The sequence below is a fragment of the Panthera leo genome, chromosome E1 (genome assembly GCF_018350215.1).
Source record: "Panthera leo isolate Ple1 chromosome E1, P.leo_Ple1_pat1.1, whole genome shotgun sequence".
Classification (NCBI taxonomy): domain Eukaryota; kingdom Metazoa; phylum Chordata; class Mammalia; order Carnivora; family Felidae; genus Panthera; species Panthera leo.
Genome location: NC_056692.1, coordinates 5,284,614 through 5,310,097, shown reverse-complemented (window position 1 = coordinate 5,310,097; position 25,484 = coordinate 5,284,614). Strand labels below are relative to the sequence as shown.

The window sequence follows — 25,484 nt, the reverse complement described above, 5'->3', positions numbered from 1 at the left end:
TGTCGCCTAACGGCTCACAATTTAGGGGAAATCGCTCCCCCACCTGGTTTCAAACAGGACTGGCTCTGTGGGTGTGCTGTGTGGCATGTGGCCGTGACCACTGCTGACGGAAAACAGAGACAGGCAGGGATGGATCGTCTGCGGACGCAAAGGTGAGTGTGGATACGTTTCAAGAGACCACCACGTAGAGAATGCCGTTTTAGGGCCACGTCCCCAGTTCTGAGTGCATCCCTGTTTCGTACAAGCCAGGCAAAGGCTTTTCCATCCACCCGGGGTGTCCCTGGGGCCTCCAGGCCTCCCCCGGCCCACCCCAGTCCTCCCCAAGGCTTCATTCACACTGGGCCTCCAGAGCCCGGCACTCCGATCCCTTGCAAAGTGACAACCACATCAGTCTAAAACTGTGTCTCAGCGTGAACTGTCTTCCATTATGCCGCCTCTGACATGCTGAACCTTCCGAGGAAAAGAGCATCAACCTGGCAATCTTATCATTTACTGGCGTTTATATAGCAATTTCAGATGTTCCAAACGCTTGCCCCTGGCTGGCATTCTCTTCTCTCAGGCTGTAAAGGGAGGAGCAGACACGTGTCACTGCCCTCGTTCGCTTGGGTGGACCAAGCAGAGGGAGAACACAGAGGCTCATTCGCCTGGTGAAGGAAGTTCAGGCCGACCCGGGGTCTGGGTCAGGGACCTGAGATTCAGGGTGTGGGGAGAAGAAGCAAGCACTGACCTAAAAGGTCAAGAGATTTGCGTTCTAATCCCAGATGAGCTCTTAAAACTTCCAGCAGATCTGCTGACCTCTAAAACCAACATTTAATCTTTTCTCCCCCATTTGCAAAACAAAAGGGTTTAAAGGAACATGGCCCTTCTAATTAGACCCCTTCTCATTCCAAAATGTTATATTTTCGGTATGTTTATAACCACACGTCCACGCAGGTCCTCTCGATTCCTTCATTGCTCTGGTTATCAAAGACACTTTCCTACCACGTTTCCATGGTAAGGAAACCCTGGGCTAGGGGCGCTTGGGTGGCTCAGTCAGTTGAGCATCCAACTTCGGCTCAGGTCATGGTCTCAGGGTTCGTGGGTTCGAGCCCCGTGTAGGGCTCTGTGCTGACTGCTCAGAGCCTGGAGCCTGCTTTGGATTCTGTCTCCCTCTCTCTCTGCCCCTCCCCCGCTTGCACTCTCTCTCTAAAAAAAAATAAATAAGTAAAACATTTGTTAAAAAATTTAAGGATGAATTTTAAGGTAGGTGAGTTACATTTCCATAAAGCTGCTATCCCTCCCTCCCCCCAACAAAAGTATATTATTTTTCGGTTTCTTGCCTCTCGAGTGTTTACAAAGACTCCCAATTCTCTGGTGCCTGGGAAGGAGAATGGAGACTTGTGGTTAAGTCCACTGCTCTCGGGAGGCCAAAGACTGAGCCTACATCCGTGTTTCTCCACGGTGATTTTATCCCCTGGCGGGGGGTTGGCGGAGGGGGCATCTGGCAACGTCCCGAGATGTTTGTGGCAATCGCGACTGGGGAGGCAAGTGCTACTGGCCTCTAGTGAGCAGAGGCCAAGGGTGCTGCTGAAATTCTGCGCTATACAGGACAGCCCCCCACGACAAAGAACTCTCTGGCCCAAGATGTCAACAGTGGTGAGACTGAGACATCCTGACCTACCTCTAGGCAAGACTAGAAGGAAGGGAGTCTTGGATTAAGGGATTAAGGGCCCAGTGCCATCCAGCTCCCCCGATGTCTACTGAACAGCCCGTACCAGGGGTCAGACACCGGGCTGGGCTCAGTGAAAGGAATGTCCCCGAGGAGTGGGCCCGTCCGTTGGGGTCATCGCTGTGCCCTTAGGCCTTGGCGCACTTCCCAGCCATGTGACATACACAGGGGAAGAACTAAAGCTCGGCCCGGTTTCTTTCTGCCTCTGCAGGGCATTGGGCTCCTATCACTCTGGTCCACACTGACAGCATTAACAGCAGCTGATTCACTCCGGGGCTCGTCGGCAAAGAGACGAGAGCTGCGAACGGAGCGCCCCTCTCGCAGGACAGGGAGTCTCTCGGTGCCCGTCTCCCGAGAAGCCCTTCGAGACGCAGCCTCTGAGGACAGAGCGGGGAGGGAAGACACCTTTGTGAAGACCACCAGGGCTTGGTGGAGACCAGGGTGCTTGGGTCTGACTTGCGGCTGGAGAATGAGTGTTAACTGGGGCACAGCCAGGCCGTCTCCTCCTGAGGGTGACGTCTTGTCCGGTATCCTTTCCAGATGCCCGGTGGGCTGGGCGGAGCTGGGCAGCACGGCCAAAGAGAGGGACGTGCCAGAGGAGGTGTCCCTGAAGAGCCGGGCTCTCTGGGGGCAGGCTTCCGCCCTGCACGGTCCCAACGAAGGGCGTGGTGGCCAGGGCCACGCTCCTGGTCCCCCACTCTGTGGCTTCCCTGACTGCCGGACACCCTTCTCCAAGTCCCCATCCCTCCCCAGTGCCCTCTGGCAAGGGGAACAGGTGCCCTAATTCCCAGGAGGTGTCCTTAGGAGCAGTCCCCCTCTGGCAGCTCCCCTGCCCCACTCACACCCCCCTCCCTCCGCCCCTCAGCTCCTGACCTCCCTCCTTGCTCCTGTTCCTCTGTTCCTCTCCCTCTTCCATCCCCTTCTCCCCAGGGCGCTTGATAAATATTATTCTAATTCTGAAATGTGCGATGCCAGGCTCACCTAATTAATCTGGATGCGCCCCAGGAAATGGGTTAGGGCCTGAGCTATTTTCCAACCGCGGGAAAGAAAATCGGTCACTGAGGAACAGGGAGGCGGGGTCTGTGAAAGAGTGGGCACCAGCTCCAGGCCTGAGAGAGGGGCGGAAGGGAGGAGAGGACAGAGGGGGACAGGCGGACAGTGAGTGGGCCCACGGAGAGGAGAGGCGGGGAGAGGCACAGGGGGAACGGGAGACAGGACGCAGGAGAAAGGGACGCAGGGAAGGGACAGAACGGGCAGGGACAAAGGTCGAGGGACCAAAGGGGCAGTGAGGAACAAAGAGAAATTCAGAGAAAGCACAGGGCTCAGAAGGTGGTGGGGGGAGGGGGGTCAGAGGGCACACTCAGAGTGGGGAGGGGCGATGAGAGCAGACAGCAGGACAGAGAGCCAGGCAAGCGAGGGCAGAGGGGGCTTTCCAGCCAACAGCCAACCCCACCGGCCCTCCCTGGTCCTCGGCTAGCATCTCATTTAAAGACCCGAAGAATCTTGGGGTGCCCGGCTGGCTCCGTTGTTGGAGCCTGCAATTCCTGATCTCAGAGTCGTGAGTTCGAGCCCCAGGTCGGGCGTAGAGTTTACTTCATTGAAATCATCATCACCGACATCATCATCATTTTTAAATAACTGGAAGAAGCTTGCTAACAGCCCTGTTCCTCTCAACCTCCCCTCCCCCACTTGTGCCACACTATCAAAAGCATGTTTTTTTGCCCCAGTTGCCTTGGTCCACCCCTCCCTTTGCCACATGGATTCTCTGGCTTTTTCGTACGCGTGGCGAGCAGGGGTGGGCAGGGGATTAATTGGGCAGCAAATCTGAGCAGGAAGAGCAGTCATACTGGGCATTCGACCCTTGTGGGTGCCCTGCCACCCCAATTTCTAACAAGAAACCGAGGCTCCGAGTGATTCGAGGACTAGCAAGTGACGGAGCACAAATTTAAATCCAGGGCCCGTGACTCGTGTCTGGGTGTCCTTTCGCTCCCGGGACTGCTGTCCGCATACACCTCCCGTCCCTGTGCACGGCCACGGTCAACTTGCACGAGTCCTTCTGGTCTCCCCAGCCGGGTCCGCCAACTGAGCAAACGCCAGTGAACATTTGGGCTTGGAGAGAAGAGGGATTCAGTCGGTCGATGAGGGATTCAGGTCAAGACCAATTATCTATGAAAACCTTGGTTCATGTCGTCAGCGACCCCCAAGGAAATGAAAGAGTGTCTGAACGTCCCTAAGTGCGGAGTGATCTGGACACAAGGGACCCAGCCCAACCAACACTTTTTGATATGCTGCCACATGCTTTGAAGACATGAAATCCTTCTGAAATTGGCAAGTGATTCCCCTTAACCAGAGAAAGGTAGGGGCGCCTGGGGGGGCTCAGTCGGTTGAGCGTCCGACTTCGGCTCAGGTCACGATCTCGCGGTCTGTGAGTTCGAGCCCCGCGTCGGGCTCTGTGCTGACGGCTCGGAGCCTGGAGCCTGCTTCGGATTCTGTGTCTCCCTCTCTCTCTGCCCCTCCCCCATTCTCTCTCTCTCCTTCAAAAATAAACATTTTTTAAAAGATTTAAAAAAGAGAGAGAAAGCTAAGACCTCCTTCATGACTTTCCTTCATCGTCTTGCCTGCTTAGGAAATTACACGGGAAATCGAAGAATTAGGAAACTGACCGCTCTCATTTACTGAACAATTACTACGTGCCAGATATCCAGATATCAATGCTGAACTCTTCCATGCATTATACCCTATAATCCTCAAAATGACGTTATTTGGTAGATGCTCTTGGTAGCCACAATCAGTATGATGAGAATACTAAGATTTTGCAAGGTCAGCTTTATTGCCCAAGGACACACAACCAATAAGGGGTAAATCCAGATTTCCAAGACAGGCAGGCAAAGCAACAGAGGTGTGCCACCACCAAATTACCCATTCGTCCATTCGTTCATCCGCCCGTCCAACCATCTGTCCCTCCATCCACTCAGTCACATTTATTTTTCTACCTACTATCTCTCTCCCACGGTCTCTGAACACAGGGTTTTAGACAGTGATCCATCTTTGGTGGGAAAATCTGCCCAAACAGAACCCGGCTGCGTTCAGCTACCCAGTTCTACCGACCTCTGTGGGTCCTCGACACCAGCAAGCTTCGAACGCTTTTTACACTGTTTTCAGCAGGCAACTGATTTGGGCAACAAAATCTAAGCAGAACATTGACATAGACCCTTAGACCCTTAGACCCTTGCTCTGCATGAAGCCAGAGTCCTGCTCCATGAGACCCTTGGCTTCTGAAAGCAGCCAGTCCCTGGGCTTTGTGGAGTTTCTAAGTTTGAAAAGAAATGTAGGAAAAGATTACCAAAAAAAACAAAGATAAAACTATGGAACTTCTTCTCACAATCTCCCGTCATTGAACAGGGAGTAAAACTGAGATTCCCCCCAAATTAAGTGGGGGGAACCTAGGGACTCTTAGTTCACCTGGGAAGTCTGTTTGATCTCCATTAATACTTTCCATACGAACCCCACGAACATCACTGCTCATTGAGATAGAGCCGATGAAAACCAGCCTCTGTCCTCCGCCAGATCTCTGGATTTCTGAGCCACACAAAAGGGGAGAAAGTAAGTTCTCCTAGAGCCCAATAAGTTTTTCTGTGTCAAGGGTGAAGCAAGCTGGTTCGTTTAGACCCCTGCACATGCCTTTCTTCTTTCTGGGAAGAACAGGGAGACATTTCTGCTGTTGGATAGGTATGATAAAAGGCCAAACACATCAACTGTTCCCTGAATAAGCTATTCTGGTTAATGTTATTCCTGAGGACTAATGAGAACACTCTTGATCTTGAAGGATTTTCGAAATCACTTATTTTAAGAATGCAAGTTTCTTCCTTGAGAGGGGCCACCAGTCTAATCTTTAGGTCTCTTCGGAGAAGAAACGAAGCAAAATAAAGACGATTCTGGGAAACGAAGCTATTCACGTCAAAACTACGGGGCAAACCAGGAAAGGTTGGGTTTGGGTTTTGTTTTGTTTTTTCTCTTTAAGTAAATCTCTGACAGTTACTTTCGTATTTCTCCTAGAAGGAGAATGCAGACATCCTACTCCAGTTAAAGTATTCTGGCTACATGGGGCGCCTGGGTGGCTCAGTCGGTTAAGCGGCCGACTTCGGCTCAGGTCACGATCTCGCGGTCCGTGAGTTCGAGCCCCGCGTCGGGCTCTGTGCCGACAGCTCGGAGCCTGGAGCCTGTTTCAGATTCTGTGTCTCCCTCTCTCTGACCCTCCCCCGTTCATGCTCTGTCTCTCTCTGTCTCAAAAATAAATAAACGTTTAAAAAAAAAAAAAAAAGTATTCTGGCTACTTGAGTCCCGGAGAAGGGAGGTTCATACTTGACCGTGACAGCCTCAGTACAGCCCGTGTCCTCTCTCACCTCATGCCCGAGCCTATTCACTGGGCAGACGGGGGGTCTTTATTCTCTGAAAATATGCACTCCGGATAATCGGAGTGACTATATTTTTAATAAACACGGACCAAGGAGAACGGCTTAATTTAGTTCTTAGTCCTGGTTCTCTCACAGTCCACTTGAAAAACACAGCTGCTGGCTTTGTGTGTGCACAAGACCGCTCTCCCGTCACAGAGAGGCTCCAAATGGGTGTGGAGATCTCCTTTGTTGTGGTAACAATGTTCGTGCACCTGCACTGAGCTGTTCGGCAGGTCTGAGCTGCCCGGGGCACGATCACAATCGGAATGCACCCTGGCCAATAAACAGTGCAGGACCCGGGCAGGGAAGGCTCAGCCCGCAGGCTCCGTGTTTTCCAGGCAAACGGGGTAAGGTCCTCTATCCAGATGGGCCCCTGTCCTGGGGCTGTGGCCTGGGGCCAGCCACGAGCTGGGCAGGGCCTAGAGGCGCATCCTATGGGGCCCCAGTTCACCCCTGAGAGCCTCACCTCCACACACTCTACTCCTTGCCTCCTGAGTCCTGTGAAAATTCACCCAGGCCTGGGAAGACTGGGTAGCAGCAACCCCAAGCCTAGGCTCTTCAGAAATATCTGGATTGTCCCGGAATGATCCAAAGACCTAGATGTGGCCAGCACAGCCACCATTTCGGACGGGGAAGACAAAAATGCTACCGAGATTGGTTACCAGAGCCACACGGGCGGCCGGGGGTGGGGGGGGGGGGGGGGGGGGGGGGAGAGGAGTGAATAAATATGCCCGCCACCTGCCTCTCTTTCTCTCTCTCAAATAAACATTAAAAAAATGTTTTTGAAAAACAGGGGCACTGCGGCTCAGGTCACGATCTCGCGGTTCGTGGGTCCGGGCCCCGCGTCGGGCTCTGTGCTGACAGTTCAGAACCTGGAGCCTGTTTCGGATTCTGTCTCCCTCTCTCTCGGCCTCTCGGCCCCTCTGCCACTTGCTCTCGCTCTCTCTCTCTCTCTCTCTCTCTCTCAATATAAACATTAAAATTTTTTTTTTAATAAAAACAAAAATAAATGTGGCCGCCACTGCTGTTCTCCTTTGTTATCTCAGTGTGGTTTGCTTGACTTGCTGTAGGCACAGATCTAAGTCCAGAGGGGGAAGCAAAACGCAGGTAGGATAGCCTAGTGGCTAAACGCGGGATTCTGGAGCCGGACTGTAGGGCTGCTGGCCACCGGGCGCACCAGTGGTCTCCCGTAGCTACTTCGTGGCCTGTGGTCCTGCCTCCTCGTTCAAAAGATAAGGCTAAAATAATAAGGCCAAAAATAATGTCTACCTCTTAGAGTTATCATGGAGATTAAACGAGTTAATATTTGCAGAGCACTTAGAACGGAACTTGGCAACCAGTAAGCACTCTATAAATATTTGATTAATAAATAAATCCAAATACAACCTCCCAGTGTCTGCACAGACTCGGCCTATAGGACCACGACAAAAAAGTGGTGGGAGAGGGGCGTCCCGGAGGACTGAATCCCTGATGCCAGATGGGCAAAACTCCTCCCGTGGAGAGTGAACCACATGGCATGTGACGGCCACGGGTCATCCTGGCAGGGACCACCCACATCCCCTATTTTCCACTCAGGCCTGACTGAGGACAGGAATGCGTCTGATCACACACAGCAGCTTTCACTGCACCCTGAACTTGGATTCTGAGAGCCAAGTGCAAAGAGAGTGTCTGTTCGTTCGTCTCTGCAAGGCCATCACAAACCGTGCTTCTGCTAGCGAGCCGGGAAGCTTCGAGATAAAGTACAGCCACCGAAAAGCCAAGAGACTCCCCTCACGAACAAAACAAATCAGGATTCCAGCGGGGCATGAAAGGGCAAACGTATCAAACTCACCAGGGCAACATTTTCTGCAAAGTGATTCAGCTGGGTTTTTTCTTCATTCTTCCTACCTCCCTTTTTCTTCCTTTTCCTTCCTTCCTTTCTTCTTTTAAAAAAAAAAAAATTATAGGGGAGCACCCGGATGGCTCAGTCGGTTAAGCGTCTGAGTCTTGATTTCAGCTCAGGTCATAATCTCGCGGTTTGTGGGTTCAAGCCCCACGTCGGGCTCTGCACTGACAGCATGAAGCCTGCTTGGGATTCTCTCTCTCTGTCCCCCTTCTGCTCACTCTCTCTCTCTCTCTCAATATAAATATATATGTGTGTATATATATATAGCTACACATATATATATACATATACATATACATACATACACGTATACATATATACACACACACACACATATATTATACACACACACACGTTTGTGTGTGTATATAATATACACACACACATATATATATATTACACACACACACGTGTGTATAGGGTTAATGGGTGGCTTAGTTGGTTGAGCACCTGACTCTTGATTTCAGCTCAGGTCATGATCCCAGAGTACTGGGATCGAGCCCCGTGTAGGTCTCCACACTGAGCATGGAGCCTTCTTGAGATTCATTTTCTCTCTCTCTCTCTCTCTCATTCAAAATAAATAAATTGTAAATCATAAACATCACTGTCATTTCCAAGCTCAAGTTTCTTCACATCAAGGCAAACGTCAGAAGAGTGGGGCACACAGAAAGACCACCCACCATGCTCTGCATTTTAATTAATTAAGTCATTCATTCTTTCAACCACATTAGCTGAGGGCCTACCTTGTGCCAGGCACTACTCGAGCCACAAAATACAGGTGGGAACAAAATAGGCAAACCCATGCATCATCCTGACATCACGGCAGGGGAGTCCGGCCTAGCACTGGAGACCAACCAATTTCCCAAAAGGAATCTTCGGATTGAATGGAGTTTGAACGACTTGTATGTTGCTGTTGGAAATGTCACATTCGGTTTGGTTATAGAATTACAACCCCATTTCTTTCGGGTTTTAAGTGTAATTATTTATTCTGAGAGAGACAGAGACAGTGCAAGTCAGGGAGGCAGAGAGAGACAGAGAGAATCCCAAGCAGGTTCTGCACTGTCAGCTCAGAGCCCGACACAGGGCTCGAACTGATGAAACCGTGAGATCATGACCTGAGCCAAAATCAAAAGTCGGAGGCTTAACTGACCGAGCCACCCAGGTGCCCCAAATTACAACCTCATTTCGATGTGAGCAACATTCATACAGGCACAAAGACTCGAACCCGTGTCCTATGAGGAACAGATTTGTAACTAGGGATGTTTATCCAAGAAGCAGGAAAACTGAAGCGGGCCTTGACCGCCATCTTCAAAGGGAAGTCTTGCCGTCTTACAGAAGGGATACGGCAACGGCTTGTCCCACTAGGTACGTCTCGTGCCAGAAAGCCACTGTTAGCTCCCCATCAGAATTACCAAGAATTGTGTCCTCTGAACCCACGGACTCCTCCAGGCACAGAGGGAGCCCAGCTCTCGACGCACTTGCAGAAGAGGAGGGGGACCTGGCCCCCAGAAGGAGAGGCACTAAAACACCTCTTAAGTCCCTCTCACCCAAGAGATTCTATGAGTTTAGGATGCTAAAACCAAGCAGTCACAGGAAGACATTTCCAGGTAGCATTCTCCTCCGAAGGGAGAGTACATTTTCCCCAGGGCTGTCTGCAACTCACAGGACAGATGTACTTCTCTGCTTTCCGGAACTTTCGCAGGTATGCTGAGATCAGAATGAGCCAGGGAAGAACTCACCTGCACCACCTAACAGGCCCCATCCCACAGCCAGGCTAACAGACCGGAGTGGGGGCTGGCTGAGGGACTCGTACCCAAGGTCATGGGCACGGAAAGCAACACTGGTTGGGATTAGCCTGCCTCTTAGCTCCCAGGAAATGCTTCAAGGCACAGAAAGATGGAAGATGGCCCCAAAAGTGAAAGAATGGGGGCTATGCAGGTGCCCCTGGAGCACCACACATGCAGAGAAAGGTCAAAGTCCTTTCCTTTCCTATAAGGGGCTGGGTACAGTCTAGGCACATCCCATCACATCCTGCATTAGACTGCAACGCTGTCTCCTCAATCCAAACTATGGTGCTGGAGACAGTGATGTACGAGCAGGCTCCTTGGGCAGAAATGGGCAATTGAGAAAGCACAGAAGCAGCAGAGACAGAGCTCACGGTCTCTCGGAAGTGACAAAGCCACTTGTCCAAAGTCCACCTCCAGGTTCCTAATAAACCCCGGTGCCCAGCTGCTCACCCTGTGGCAAGAGGAAATGAGGTGAACCTTTTGGGTTGTGGCAGGACTCTCCACTCCCAAAGCTGAAAAAGAGAGAGTTTCCAGATGTTAAAAACTCCGGGAAAGACAGGAGAAAAGAAACAAGAAGGGGAAATCAGCAGGCATTCCCAGAGGGAATTAAGAAGGGACTTTGAAGCAGCCTGAGGTCAAGCATCACGGATTCCAGCAGGCTAATCCCAATCGAGGAAACAGACATGGAAATTACAAAAAAAAAAAAAAAAAACCGCTCCAAAGGAAATGCATTTTTACTGTTTCCCGGGGCCATTGCAGGATTACAAACTAGGCTGGGAAACAGGAAAACAGAAACCGATCTTCAGACAGCTACATCATGGACTAGGTGAGAAAGATTTGTAATTAGCATGCCAATGGTCTACGGAAGAGCCTGCTGGAAAAATCTGTCCTTCCGCGTGGTGTGTGCGCCCTGCACAATCTTCACCATTAATCAGTCTGTCGCAGGTTTTTGTCAGACAGAGGAAAGAACAACTTCGCCCAGGTCCGATTTGGATAATTTCTGAATCAGCAGAGTCTGAATCGATGCAGTTTAACGAAGTTATAGCGGGATAAATTCAAGAAGGAGAACCAGAGGGAGAGAGCAAAGGAAGCAAAGGAACCTCGCCCCCCCCCCCCACCATCTTAACAGAAGTGAAGAGAGATCAAAAGAAGGAAAGAAGGAAGAAACAAGCAAGAGTGGACAAAGACACCCGCAGGAAGGAGAAGACACATTTTAATGATCAGACTTGAAAGACGGAGAGAGACAGAAGCGACAGACCCAACTCTCTTCATGAACGCTTGAGGCTGGGAGAGGAGGTGGGCAAGAAAAGCTGGCTGCTGATGATCTGAGAACAGAAAGGCGCTGTGATTTCCCACAGCATCAAGAGCCCCACCCCCACCCCACCCCCCTCCACCAAGCCTCTGGGGGATCATCCCCTGGCAAAGATGGGAGGGAGTGAACTACTCAGGACACAGTAGAAAGTCACAGAGTGTCAGCTGCCAGTCCGACAGGGTGGCTGGAATCCTGATTCACCCACCTGCCTACCAGCGCCCGAGAGGTGGGTTTACAGGAGGCCCAGACATCAGGGTGACTGAGGACAGAGTTCCTGCCTGATGGGATCCAAAGCTGGTCTAGGAAAGTTCTCCTGGAAACAGCTCCTTTGCTATTATGGCGTTCTGCGTCCATTCCTGCCCTACCGAGGGATGACAGCAAGGGTCTGCATTCCCAAGACCTCCAAATGGGAGGAGCTGATGGGCTGTGAAACACGCTCTCAGATGCCACTCAGCATCAACAGCCGCCCCTCCTCCTCCGGGGTGGGGGGGCCCCTCTCGGGTTCAAATCCCTCCTCCCTGGGGCAGCCAGACCGAAGGAAGCTGGAAAAGGGGACAGAGTGGAAAGCATACTTCCCAGAAGAGGACATTTGGCTAAGGGGCCGCGAATATGTCCAGAGGACAGATGTCCTAAGTAATGAGACTTTAATGCCGGAGCTAATGGGAACAGTACACGAGACCAAATGCCAAAAAAGCAAGGAATAATGAGTGTTTGGGAAGCCGGCAGAGAGCACACACTCCTCTCCCAAACGCCGGGGAGCAGGGCCAACCTTGTAGCCACCCAGAGCCTGGTTGGAACTCGGCCTCCACGGCCTCGAGGTGGGGACAGTGGCTCTGGGCCAGGGTGATCAAGGCTTCTCCTGTTCCTGTGACCAGAAGTGGGTGGGGGCTGGGGGGGGGGGGGTACTGGAAACAGGGCTCAGGAACCCCCCTCCCTGGGAGGGGGACCTCACGCGAATGCCAAACTGCACAGGTGGTGGCATCCATGTTCATTTTCTAGAGAAATGGTTCCCACACCCACCTCAAGCAGGTAAGTGCCCCGGTCAGAGACCCTGTCCCAGAGCTGCAGGCCAGCCCCACCACTGCCCACGGCCATGGCCACGACCAGGTCAACAGAAGTTTGGGAGGAAAGCCCGGGGCGCTGAGGGTTCCCCAGGATGCCTTCCTCTGAGCGAGCCTTTCAGGACAGAGGACCTGAGGTCACAAGAAACAGAGAAACACCTGGAAAGAATGAGGAATTAGGAAGCACGGCTAGGAAAATGGAAACGGGGGAAGGACAGGACCGGAGCGGGAAGCAGCAGTGAGCTGGCTGAAACTCTGTCTTGTGTGCACGGTGCTCTGGTTATAAATGGGGCAGGGAGGTGGGGGTGGGGGGCAGTGATAAATGGAGCTGTTTCTGAGCCGTATGTCTCAGTAATTAAAACTGGGAATGGCCCGAGGTCCATCGTCTTGCCCCCAAATCACTTCTTCTCCCTAGTGCCCCTATTATTCCAGAGCTGGGACTCGTGCAGCATTGCCCCGGGGTTCTGCCAATACTGGAAAGGTCTGTTGTTGTTTTTTTGTTTTGTTTTGTGTTTTGTGTTTTGCTGTTGGTTCTCCATTGGAATCGGGGTGTGTGGCTTTGGGTTTTTTGTTCTCTGATTTTTTACATTTTCTTTGCATCGCCTTCGCTATCCTCGACCAATATAACCCATTCTTGAAAACAAGCCTTTGCACCGCACCCTGGTGGCCTTGTGCCCTGCAGGCAATGCAAGCGAGGCCACCAGCCCGGGTCTGCAGTACCCTGATCTGGGTGACCCGTTTACATCTGGGAAGATGAGAGCCAGCTGGCCCCCGAAGGAGATGGAGACTGGCACAGCTCTAGCCGTGCGACCTTGGACAAGTTACTAAGCCTCTCTGAGTTGATTTCCTCGTCTGTTCAATGGGCACCTATCCCCGGAGGGTGAAGGAAAGACGCACGGAGGCAGCTTAGGTCCAGTGCACAGCAGGGTTCCAGACACAGAGCAAGCCCTGGGGACTGAGCACTCTCCCAAGAGTCTCCCTACCACCCCCCCACCCCCCCCACCCCCCCCACCCCCGCTTCATCCACATGACCTTGAGCCCTCAGCTAACCGAGGCCTCTGGCCCTCCTCGACACCAGCTCTCTGCAGGTGCACAGGTGACGGGCTCGTGTAGGCTTCTGGGCAACAAACCTCCCCACCATCCTGACCTTTGAGCCGAGGAAGCTGGCTCCCCAGCCACAGAGCAGGGCTGGCTCCTCCCAGGGTCCAAGAGTGCCAGAGGCTTTGCCCCAGCCCACACAGCAGGAGGGCCACCTCACCGTCCTACTAACTCCTGATGGAAAAGAGAAACATCAGCCCACCCGCCGTACCACCACCACGCCCCCGCCCCCCCCCCCCCCCGCCAAAAAACGCAAGAATCGGCCACAAACTGCCCCTGTGGCCCCTTGTCACCTGCCCCACCCTCGCTCTGCTTCTGTGACCAATCTCGCACAGTGACTGTACTCTTGGGGGACCGGGGGGCCCAGTACACGCATGTCAGGAACCTACAGGCAATTCTCACGGGAAGCCCCACGTTCCTGTGCTTGCAAACATTTCTACCTCCTCGACGGCTGTCCGGCCCCGGCGGGGACCTCACGCGAATGCCAAACTGCACAGGTGGTGACATCCACGTGCAGGAAAGGGAGAGCACTGAGAAGCCCGGCTCTGACCCCAAGCCGGGCCGCATGCATTCCGAGGAAACTGGGTCCCTGTACCCTCAGAATCAAATGAGGAATCTAAATTGAGCTATCTGACTACTATCTCTTGAAGAAATGTGGGACATTCTTTTTTTCTCTTTTTCTTTTTTTCCCCTCCCTTTCTGGGCAGTCATTTGAACTATTTCCTGCATATTCAACTCCTTTCTTTTTCCAGCTCCCGCGAGGTCTGCCCCGACACACCGATAAAACGCAGAGGTGAATGTCCTACGGCCGGGGAGGTGCGGCCCCTGAGAAGTGGCCGCCACGGAGAGCCGGGCTCTGACCTGCGGGCCCCACCACTCATCACCCGAGCGCCTCTCCTGGGCTCGGCCTCTGGAGACAGCTGATGTGGATCCCAGGACAGCAGGCCTCATGGCTAGAGGCACTCTTTACTTCCGCCAATAACCAGTCGATCGCCGATTCCACTCGTCGGCCTCCGCCCCGTGACTTAGCGCCTCTTACAAGAATCAAATCTTAGCCCAAGAGGATAAAAATGTGCCCCGTTACAGAGAGTCAAGATGACGTGCCATGGGCTCTGAAAACACTATGACAACGCTGTCCGGGGGAGAGTCGGCGTGTGGCCTCCCAAGGTGACTGCTTAGAAGGGGGACACGTTTAGGAGAGGTACACAGAATCAGGCTCCAAACTGCAGGCCGCGGAGGTGAATTTCATGTAATGGTCAGACCCAAATTTCCAGCCTCGTTAGCCACGTCCCTGAAGCCCCTTCAGCCCCCTCACCTTGTATCCACCTCGCCCCTGTGGGATGGTGGCCCAGAGCTGAGAAGGGACAAGGCCCACACCAGTGAATGCGTTTCTGAGGCCCACAGAGCTGTCTTGTATGCAGGGGGCCATCCCGGGGGACAAACCTGAAATCACACGCACCTGGGCCCCAGGGGGGGTGTTGCCTGGAGGTCTCCCGGTCTCTGGCAAAACCAAAACTCATTGACCTGGTTAGATGGCCGCGTCCCCACCCATCTCTGGGAGAGGGAGAAAGCATTCAGACCGCACCTTCTGAATCACAGACGACCACCTCCGGTTTTACCTGATGGTCTCACAACCTTCTGGCCTGCGGGGCATCTCCCTTCTTCGATGGTCTGCATTCCTTAGATCTTATCCAAGGATTGTGCTTAGGTCAGGTTATTGCCCTTTACAAAGGGACGTGGGGAAAACTACAAGGCGACTGTGGAAGTGCGACGGAAATCATTTTAGGGGACCGTAAAATTGAATGAGGAGGGACCAAAGAAAGTCAGGGAAGCAAGAGAAGGGAGAAGGCCGTCGCTCACATCCCTAAGTATCGGGAAGTTATCCGGTGTTGACTCAGAAACAGGTGCGTAGCGTAAGACAATAACAGAGTTTCCGAAACAGGTGCTTAGCGTAAGACAATAATAGACGTTCACTGCGCAAGACAAGGCTGAGAGGCAACCAGGCAGGAGAGTGGGCCCGGGACTCAGAGTGGCCCTCGGCTTCCAGGTCAAGCTCACCACCCCCAGCTGCTCCCCCCACCCCAGGGCACTGTGATCTGACCTCCCTGTGTGTCAGCTGCCTCACTTATAAAATCAGGACGTTAGGCTGCTGACTTGGCCTGCAAAAAAATTCAACGATTCTATAACGGACGACAAAATAACAGAAAGAAGGTTGACCCCTGAGCAAATCAGGCAGGGGTTAGGGGCAATGACTCGTGCAGCTGACAACCCAGGGACAGGGACACCTGGACGGCTCAGCCCGCTGAGCGTGCGACTCTTGATTTCGGCTCAGGTCATGATCCCAGGGTTGTGGGATCGACCCCCGGTCGGGCACCGCGCTGAGCCTGGAGCCTGCTTGGGATTTTCTTTCTCTTTGTCTTCCTCTGTCCCTCTCCCCTACACTAGCCCTCTCTCTCTCTCTCTCTCTCTCTCTCTCTCAAAAATAAAATAAAAAAATAATAATTTGTTAAGAAAATCCAAGTATGTTTCGAAGGGACACATGCACCCCAATGTGCAGCACTATCAACGATAGCCAAAGTATGGAAAGAGCCCACATGTCCATTGATGGATGAATGGATAAAGAAGGTGTGGTATATCTATACAGTGGAGTATTACTCGGCAGTCAAAAAGAATGAAATCTTGCCATTTGCAACTACATGGATGGAACTGGAGGGTATTATGCTAAGCGAAATTAAAGAAAAGCAAATATCATATGACTTCATTCATATGAGGACTTTAAGAAACAAAACAGATGAACATAAGGGAAACGAAAATAATATAAAAACAGGGAGGGGGACAAAGCATAAGAGACTCATAAATATGGAGAACAAACTGAGGGTTACTGGAGGGGTTGTGGGAGGGGGGATGGGCTAAATGGGTAAGGGGCACTAAGGAATCTACTCCTGAAATCATTGTTGCGCTATATGCTAACTAATTTGGATGTGAATTAAAAAAAAATAATAAAATAGGGGTGCCTGGGTGGCTCAGTTGGTTACACGTCTGACTTTGGCTCAGGTCATGATCTCACAGTTTGTGAGTTCGAGCCCCGTGTCGGGCCCTGTGCTGACAGCTTGGAGCCGGAGCCTGCTTCAGATTCTGTGTCTCCCTCTCTCTCTTCCCTCCCCCGCTCACACTCTTGTGTCTCTCTCCTTCAAAAATAAACATTAAAAAAATTTTTTTAGGGGCGCCTGGGTGGCTCAGTTGGTTAAGCGTCCGACTTCAGCTCAGGTCATGATCTCACAGTCCATGAGTTCGAGCCCCGCGTCGGGCTCTGTGCTGACAGCTCAGAGCCTGGAGCCTGCTTCGGATTCTGTGTCTCCCTCTCTCTCTGACCCTCCCCCGTTCATGCTCTGTCTCAAAAATAAATAAACATTTAAAAAATTAAAAAAAAAATTGTTTTAAATAAATAAATTAAAAATTAAAAAAACCAAAAAAAAAGAAGAAAATCCAAGTAGAATTTCTGACTCCCTCCAAAACGTAACCACAACAGCTTACTGCTGACCAGAAATCTTACCAATAACACGGCAGTCAATTAACACGTTTTGTACATTACACGCGTCATATACGGTAACCTTACGATAAAGTAAGCGAGAGAGAAGGAAATATCAAGAAACTCGTAAGAGAAAATACGTTTACAGTTCTGCAGTGTCTTTATTGAAAGAAAAGTATCCTGAGGGTACCCGGCTGGCTCAGTCCGGAGAGCATGTGATTCTGGATACCAGTGTTGTAACCTGGAGCCCCAAGCAGGAGCGTGGAGCCTACTTTAAAAACAAAACAAAACAAAACAAAACAAGTGCAGAATAAAACTAAAAAATTAATTAATTTTTAAAAATCCACGTATAAATGGACCTACACAGTTCAAACCAGAGTCATTCAAGGGTCAACTATATTACCATGCCTTTTCAGAATGTTTTGGTTTCACTTCTTTCTTTTTGACATTTCTTTACTGCTTATTTATATTTGAGGGAGAGAGAGACAAAGCGCGAGCCAGGGAGGGGTAGAGAGAGAGGGAGACAGAATCCGAAGGGGGCTCCAGGCTCTGAGGTGTCAGCACAGAGCCCGACGAGGGGCTCGAACTCACGAACCGCGAGATCATGACCTGAGTGGAAGTCGGACGCTCAACCGACTGAGCCACCCAGGCGCCCATGGTTTTACTTGTAGAGATAAAAAAGAACAAGAATGGACAGGCGCAATCTATCCTGAACTTGTATGAAATAAGCCTGTTCAAGGCCAAGGGACCGAGACCCTCTGAGGGTCTGCAGATAAACCCTCCTCCTGGTCTGCAGTACCTACTAGAAACGCGAGGTCAGAAATGTGACTCAGAAAAACAATGGGCTGGCGTTTCCCAACATAGGGGGTGGAGGGGATCACCGCAGAAGAAGATACTTCAAAGAACGAACTTAGGGCGCCTGGGTGGCTCAGTAGGTTGAGCATCCGACTTTGACTCAGGTCATGATCTCACAGTTCATGAGTTCGAGCCCCACATCAGGCTCTGCACTGACATTGTGGTGCCTGCTTCGAATTCTGTCTCCCTCTCTCTGCTCCTCACACGCTCGCACTGTTTCCCTCTCAAAAATAAATAAACTTAAAAAAAAAATTTTTTTTTAATGAATTCAACGTAGACCCTAATATAGTCCTCCAGAACTACCCCTCCGCCCATCGCCACAGGATGGATGTCAAGGGATACAATCAACACCTCAAGACAAACCGCACCTGAATTCACAATTTAAAAAGCAGATTATGCGGGACTCAGTAGCCAGTGGCTGGCTGCTCTCTCAGCGTGTGGTGGGGATTCTAACTCACCACGGAAGAGGAGCCAGAAAGTTAAGATCTAAAGGCAATCAATCCTGCCAGGCCCTGGAGACATCAGGCAGCGCAGGGGGAGGAAGGATGAAGCTTCCTTTGGTGTGGTTCCCTTCTATTCCGTATCCTTCGTGGGCATGTCTGCCTGGGGCTGGTGAATTAACCTCTTTCCATCAGCACACTTTTTCAGCTGTCTGAACCACTGCTTCCTGCACAATGGATCTGAATCAACTGCACGGTCAATCTGATCTCTCATTAAAAATAGGCTGAAAACAGTGAAAAGGACTTTTTCCTCTACCTGTGTCTTGGCAGCCTAGCACTGTGGGTAGGCTCTTCCCAAGGAATGTGCTCAGAGCCTGGGGTGCGGCTGTGGGTGGGGAAGGGGGACCGATGTACACGCCTCCTGGGCTGGGGCGGGGGGCACCGGAGAGGACAAAAGACAGCCAGCAACATGCCGGGCGGAACCCTCAAAGTGCAGGGTTTTTGAAAAGTAGTTGCGTGGCAGACATGTTAAAATCAAGAATGAACTGGGGCATCTGGGTGGCTCAGCCGGTTGAGCTTCTGCTCAGGTCATGATCTCAAGAGTTCATGGGTTCGGGCCCCTCGACAGGCCCCGTGCTGACAGCTGGGAGCCTGGAGCCTGCTTCGGGTTCTGTGTCTCCCTCTTTCTCTGCCCCTCCCCTGCTCATGCTCTGTCTCTCTCTGTCTCTCAAAGGTAAATAAACATTGAAAGAAAAAAATTAAAATAAAGAAACATTAAAAAAAAAATTTTTTTTTTTAAGAATGAGTTCTGCTGGCCTCATGTGTCCAAGGTCACACACACCTTAGAGGCTTATACGTTCTGTGGTTATAAACAGAGCTGGCCCCCAGCAGGTGAGTGGGACTTATCCGTGGAACGAAGGAATACACGTTGTGTCCACTTCTCACCCCATTACCTTCCCTAAACCCTCTTCCATGAGCCTTCCTGAACCCTTCCCCAATTTCACTGCTTTCCCCCGCAGAAACAGAAAACATTAAAGGGGGGCCTTCCATCCAAGGCAAGATTTTCTTTTTCCTGTCCTTGCAACTGCTCTGTTAGAAGTAAAACATAATAAAATAAAAAAGTTGACTCTCTGTTTAGATCGACTCGTTAGAATGAGCTCACAGTGCTTCCAAAAATGGGGGTGTTTGGGGGGGGTGCTCTGACAATTCATGGCCCGGGAACCTATGAAGAGAACCTCACGAAATCAGCCAGCAAAGGGGTCCTGCTATTACAGTTACCGGGTCTGTGGGCACAGAACAGACCTCTTTGGGTTTGTAATTAATTTGTAATTAATTTCTAGAGGGAGAAAAGGGGAAACAAAGGGTTCCCTGGCTTCTTCTAGAAACAACCAGAGGAGTCCAAAGACACAGGACCCTCCCGACGGCTGTAGGGTCACCTCCTGTCGCTCTTCCTTTCTCCTGGTAACATCTGCTCAGGTTCTTTGGCCCGCAACCCTGAGCACGACCCCCCCCCCCAACCCCAAATTCCTCCACCCCCTCCACCCCCGTATAGCGGGGGGACCCAGGGCAGGTCTGGGTCCACCACCTTGAACTAGGTCACCCAAATGGCTTCAGACCTCATCTGCTAAGTAGCCATTAAAGCTACGGTTCTTCCCTTGGAGATTCTCATGTCGAGGACGCTAATGAATCAACTCTGGGGAGGAGGAAGAAACAGGTTTGCATGTGAGATGCTCAGACAGGGCCGGCTGCTGGGTCAAAGCCCTGCCTCGGGCGGGCAGCCCTCACTGAGCAAAGAGCCCCAGGAACCAGGAAGCGATGCAGAGAGCGCTCAAGAAGCATTCAAATCGGTACCAGCTCGAGCCTCAGCCCGGGGAGGGTGAACAGGGGAAGGCGAGGTAGAGATCCGGGTGGGAAACAGGCTTCCGGCCGGGAAAGGTGGGCACCCAGCATCCAGTGGCTCCCCAGATCCAAAGCACAGCTCTGCCTTTGATCCCTCTGGCCGTCACTTTCTCCTCCCCGGGGTCCAGCTGAGTGTGACTTTGCTCATCTATCAGAATCACCGGAGAGCTGAGTTTCCCCTACAGACGCCGACTTCTACAGAAACAGGATGGCCAGGTCTAATCACTTCTGGAAAAGACTAAATCTGCTTTTCCCCCTCGGGGGCCAGAGCAGTGAAAGCAAGCCCTGTTCTGAGGAATGTGTACCCTGGGCAGGCGGAGGGCTGGCCAGCCCAGGGCCACCAGGAGGAGGCAGATGGCTGATCTCAGGGCTGCAGCCTCCCTTTTCTCCTCCCTCTCACCCCTTCCAACCATGCCACCAACACCCCTTTCAAGGAGGTGGTTCTCCTCCCTGGGCCCCAGCCCCTGCCGGCCCAGCTAGCCATCTACCAGAGAGAGGATCATGCCCTGGAATAAATTCTTTGCCTTCTTCAGAAATGGAAACGTCTCTGCTGAACTATTTCAAGGCACATGGAACCAGACGCACGTCCCGCTTCCTCCGCTGACCTCTGAAGAGTGAGCCTCCTTCCTCCTCCCCACTCTGCCCTGGGGGGAAAACTCACTACGGTGGGATATTGATCTCTTCCCTTTTCCCTACCCTGGCTCCCAACAAGAAGAGCTGCGTGAAAAACTCCCCAGGATGGCAAGCGGTGACCTCTTAAAGTGTGAGCAAAGTGAAGCAACTCATGGGAACACACCCAGGAGTCGGGGAGGAGCAACCTTCAATGTGCACACTCACCCTGACACGCCTGGTGTGTGTGTGTGGGGGGAGGGGCGGGGGGCGGAGATGGGATGCTGTTGTGCCTGAGTCACCCAGGGCCAGACACGGAGTTCCCCCCCCCCCCCCCCCCCCCCCCCCCCCCCCCCGCTGCCCAAGGTCACTCATGGAATGTCCTCGATGAGTAGCTCATGCTCTGTCCCCTTCCCCCAAACACAGAGACAGGCATCATCCCCTACTTAACAAGCATCAGTATGGTAGTTTCCAAAGCCTTGAGCAGGCAACATTGCAGCTGCTGGAAGAGGTGCTGTGAACTGAATAAAATCAGGAGGTGAATTTGAGGCAGAAACGTCCCCTATTTACATAATGGTCTGAGGCTGAATTCAGCTCCCTTACCCTGGTCACCTGCCTTCCCCGACCCCAGAGACAAACTGCTCTAATCGCATCACCAGTCACAGGGCCATCCACCCACACACAGACCAGCACCCTAGTTTGGGGTTGGGGAAGGGGGTCGGTGGGATGGGGAGGGGAAAAATCACCGAGAGGGACAGGGACATCTCCAGGGTCACAGTCCCGGAGAACACAGGCCAGCGCCAGCATCCAAAGGCCATCAGCATCCTCCCAGGTCATGATGACTCAATTCAGGTCATCAAGGTCAGGGCAGGGGAAGGCTCCGTCTAAGAGAGCACAGAACAAAGGCTCCGAGAAGAAAGAAACCCAAAGAAAGGTCTGTGGGCACCAGCCAGCAGGAGGCCACAGCCATAGTAGGAAGGCGGCGTGAGAGGCCAGGAGCCCAGGAGAAAGGTGAAGAGGCCTGAAGGCACAGAGAGGGGAATGATTTGGACCAGGACCACCTGCTTCACAGGCAATTCCTTCTCTGCTTTCCAAGAGGAGCCAAGAGCGAGAATCCAAAGGGGACACCGACTGACTACACATCATTGTCTCAATCCCTCCATCGGCCCCCAGGACCAGCCAGGCACAGACTCACTACCTGGAAGAGAAGATGGGGTGCAATGGGGGGGGTCAGTGGCACCTTGGGGTGTCGAGTGAAGATTACGAACGGTTTTGGAAGCACCCAGTCCTGACACCCAAGAATGTCACTGTGTAAGTACCCAAACTTCGTGCGTCTGACTCCATAAAACCTGCCAGGGAACATCATCTTTTCTCAACAGCTTTAAAGGAAGAAAAAAAAAAATCATGCCCAGAAATTTCTATCCTCCTTTCTCTCTCTTCATCAAGGTACCGGTGATTTACGACGTCCACAGCAGCAAGGGAAGGAGGTTTCCAGGCCAAAAGGATAACAATCAGAGTGTAGAGACGAGCTTCAGGTATATGGCTCAGGGTGGGGACCGGCTAGGCAAACTCAGAAAGAGGACGGGTCAGCGGGAGGGGGGTCCCAGTTACCAGCCGGTGCCCGTACCATGTGCCAAAACCGGAGGCAGGTCCTGGGGCACGGTTTGTTTCCCCGAAAGACTCTGCTGAACCAAGTCTGGTCATTCATTCATCACCACCACCAGGGGACTAGAAACAGAGCTAACTCTGCCTCCCCTGGGTGCATCGGTCCCCGAGTGGTGAAGACAGTCTGGTTTCCCGTTCTTTGGGCTCCGACCTCCCTAAGGACTCACTGGGGGCTAGGGTGGTGGGATGGGAGGCAGTCAGGGTAGGACCAAGCACTACCATATTCTGTGTTCTTGGAGTAAGTTTTGGTAGGAGGCTTCCCCCACCGGCCCCCTAACGTAAGCTGGAAACACTGCCCACCAGGTTTAGCACAGCAAGAATGTTCACTCAGAGAGTTCTGCCTACAGGGTTTGAAAGAACAAGTCCTCCAATCTCCGCAAGAAAATGAGCATCCCATTTGGGCAGGATGTAATGAAGAGACACCATCTGCCCTTGGTCCACTCGGAACGGATAGATAGATCTTTACCCCTTCTTACCCCGGGGGGGAAAACATCCTTTCCAGATCACCCCCAGCTCTCACACCCAGAGAACATCCGATTTATACTAAATCGCTTGGTACTCTCTCCTGTCAGCTGCCGGCATTGTTCAGAACCCTAGTCTGAAAGACGCTGTGCTGGTTCCACTCAGAAAACCGAATGCAAGAGAAACCTATGCCAAAGTGCCCACTTGCCTGGAAAACTGAACCCTGGACCGCCACCGCCGCCCCCCTCCCCCAGTCCCGCCCGGCCATCCAGAATTCTACAATTTGTAAAATTCTTATACTCCAACTCCACGAGTTCCACGGCTCCTTACTCTGCCCCTGCCACCAAAGCATGCGTTCTGGGTTCTGCAGAAATGGTGAAAAAAGGAAAGAGGGCTGTGATTTATCGCATGTCAGGGGAGCAAGGGAGAAACTGGGTTTCGGAGAGCCAGAGAGCTGTGGCGACGCCGCCGCCGCCGCCGCGGCCGAGGGTGAATGAAGAAGGGCCGGGCCGGGGGGGACGCGCGACAGGAGGGAGGGGCGAGGCGGCGGGAGGCTCAGGGAGCGGGACCTCTCACCTGTGGATGTTCATCTCCCGCGGAGGGCGGTGGGCCTTGTCGTAGGACACCTTGGCGAAGACGCCGGCCACGATGACGAAGGCGATGACCCCGCAGGTGATGTAGACGGTGAAGTTGGTCCTGTCCTTCTCCGGGTCGTACTTGTTCTCGGGCCCCGGCGACACCACCTTGGTGCTGGGCGTCTGCACCCACACCGGGCTCTGGTAGTTGGTGCACTGGCGCTGGTCCAGCTTCTCGTGGCGCTTCTTGCAGCAAAAGCGGTAGTAGCAGGTGCCGCAGCAGTACAGGTACCCGCTCTCGCTGTTGTTGCACTCGAACTCCTTGTCGTACTGGCCGCTCACGTCGTAGTAGCCCCAGCACGTCTCGTAGGTGACGGCCGCGCTGGCCGCCGCCACCGCCGCCGCGGGCTGCCCCCGCCGGCTCCCCGCCTCGGGGCCGCCGGGCGCCCGGGCGGTGCCGTTCGGCTCCCGGCCGCCGCGGGCCAGGGCGCCCCCGGGCCGCCGGCCCCCGACGGCAGCGGCGCCGGCGCTCAGGGTCCGGTTGGCGGCGCGGCCGCGGGCGGCGCGGGCGCCGGGCAGCAGGTGCAGGGACTCCAGCGAGAGCAGCAGCAGCAGCAGCAGCAGGAGGCGCCGCAGCGCCATGGCGGGGCCGGGCGGGAGGGCGCGCGGGCGGGCTTCCGCGGCAGGCCGCTCCCCGGCCGCCGGGCTCCGAGGGCGGCGGCGCGGGCGTTCAGCGGCGCCGGGGCGATGGCGCCATCGGGGCGCGGGCGGCGGCGGCGGCGGCGGCGGCGCGCGGTGCGCACGGACCGGCCCGGCGCTGGCTGCTCGGGCGCTCACGCTGCGCGCCGGCTCCGCGCTCCCCCTGCGGGCTCGGCGCGCCTCCCGGGCAGCCCCATCCCCCGCCGGCGGCGGCGGCGGCGCGGCTCAGGCGGGACCTGAAGCGCGGCTCCGGGCGGCGGCGGCGGCGGCGTGGTCCCGTCCGGGCGGGTCCTGCGGGACAAGACGGGGAGCCGGTCACGGGGCGGGGCGGGGGGCGGAGGGCGCGCGGCGGGCGGGGAGGGAGCGCGCCGCCCTCGACGAGCCGGGCTCGGGGCCGGAGGGGCGCGGAGCCGGCGCGGCGAGACGGGGGGCCCGGCGGCCCTGCGCGCCGGCCACCGAGGGCGCACGGGCCGCCGGCCCCGCAGCGCGCTCCCGCCGCGGGCTGGCTCCCCGGGACGGAGCGGGCTGCGGCGGGGGGCGCGCGGCGGCCGGCCCTCACTCACTCACCATGCCCGGCTGCGACTGCAGAGGCGGCGGCGGCGGCGGCGGCGGCGGCGGCGGCGGCGGGAGGGAGCGCAGCGGCCGGAGCGCGTGCGGGAGGGAGCGAGGGAGACACACGCACTCACACACCCGCACACGCGGGAGCGCCGCGAGGGGAGGGGAGAGGAGAGGAGGGGAGGGGAAGGCGGCCGCTCACCGCCGCCCACGTTTACACGCCTGGCGGGCGGGGGCTCCTCTTCGCCGCTCCCCACTCTCGGCGGCACTTGAAGCTCCGCGTCACCGAAGCCCAGGACTCCCGTTATTGGAAACGGCGAGCCTGGAGGCGGAGAGGGGGCCGGGAGCGGGGCGGGAGCGTCCCTTCCGGAGCCGGCCCCGCGGCTGGGCCAGACCTCCGCCGCCTTTGCCCCGCGCCGCCCTGGGCGCGGGTCCCACCTTCCCCGAGTCCCGCTCGGGGACTCGGGGATCTGCAAGCCTTTGCCTCTTCCTAGTGGCGACGCTCGCAGCGGCGGGAGGAGGCCAAACCCATTGCTACAGGTCCCTAAACTGAGGCCAGGGGTCAAGTGGCTTGTCTGAGGTGGTAGGGCTGCCTGTGAGCCGGGCCTGCGGTCTCTCGCCCTGAGTCACTCTCCCCGCCCCCCTCCCAGGACCCCAACCGCAACCCTAACACAGGCGCAAGCCGCCCCCGGCGCTGGGTGGCACCTTTTATTGCCTCTTTCAAGGACTTTTTCCAGAGCGTTGAGGCGGAGTTGGAAAAAGCTGCCTGAGCCTCTTAAGACTCAGCTTTGAAATGCATCTGCTGTAGGTGAAGGGGGGGGGGGGGGGGGGGGTGCGGAGAGAGAAGTGTTCCTGTGTGATTGCCCATGGGATCTGTGGAAAGGAGTCCCG

General features: G+C 54.2%; 1 protein-coding gene across 1 annotated transcript in view; it reads right to left on the bottom strand.

The window, feature by feature from the left end:
• Positions 1–23,981, bottom strand: part of LOC122206950 (protein shisa-6-like) — a 132,509-nt gene extending 108,528 nt beyond the window's left edge. The window contains exon 1 of the mRNA XM_042916606.1: positions 23,341–23,981. Within this exon, the coding sequence (XP_042772540.1) occupies positions 23,341–23,981 (641 nt within the window). The remainder of the gene's footprint in view (positions 1–23,340) is intronic.
• Between the last annotated feature and the right edge of the window lie 1,503 nt (positions 23,982–25,484).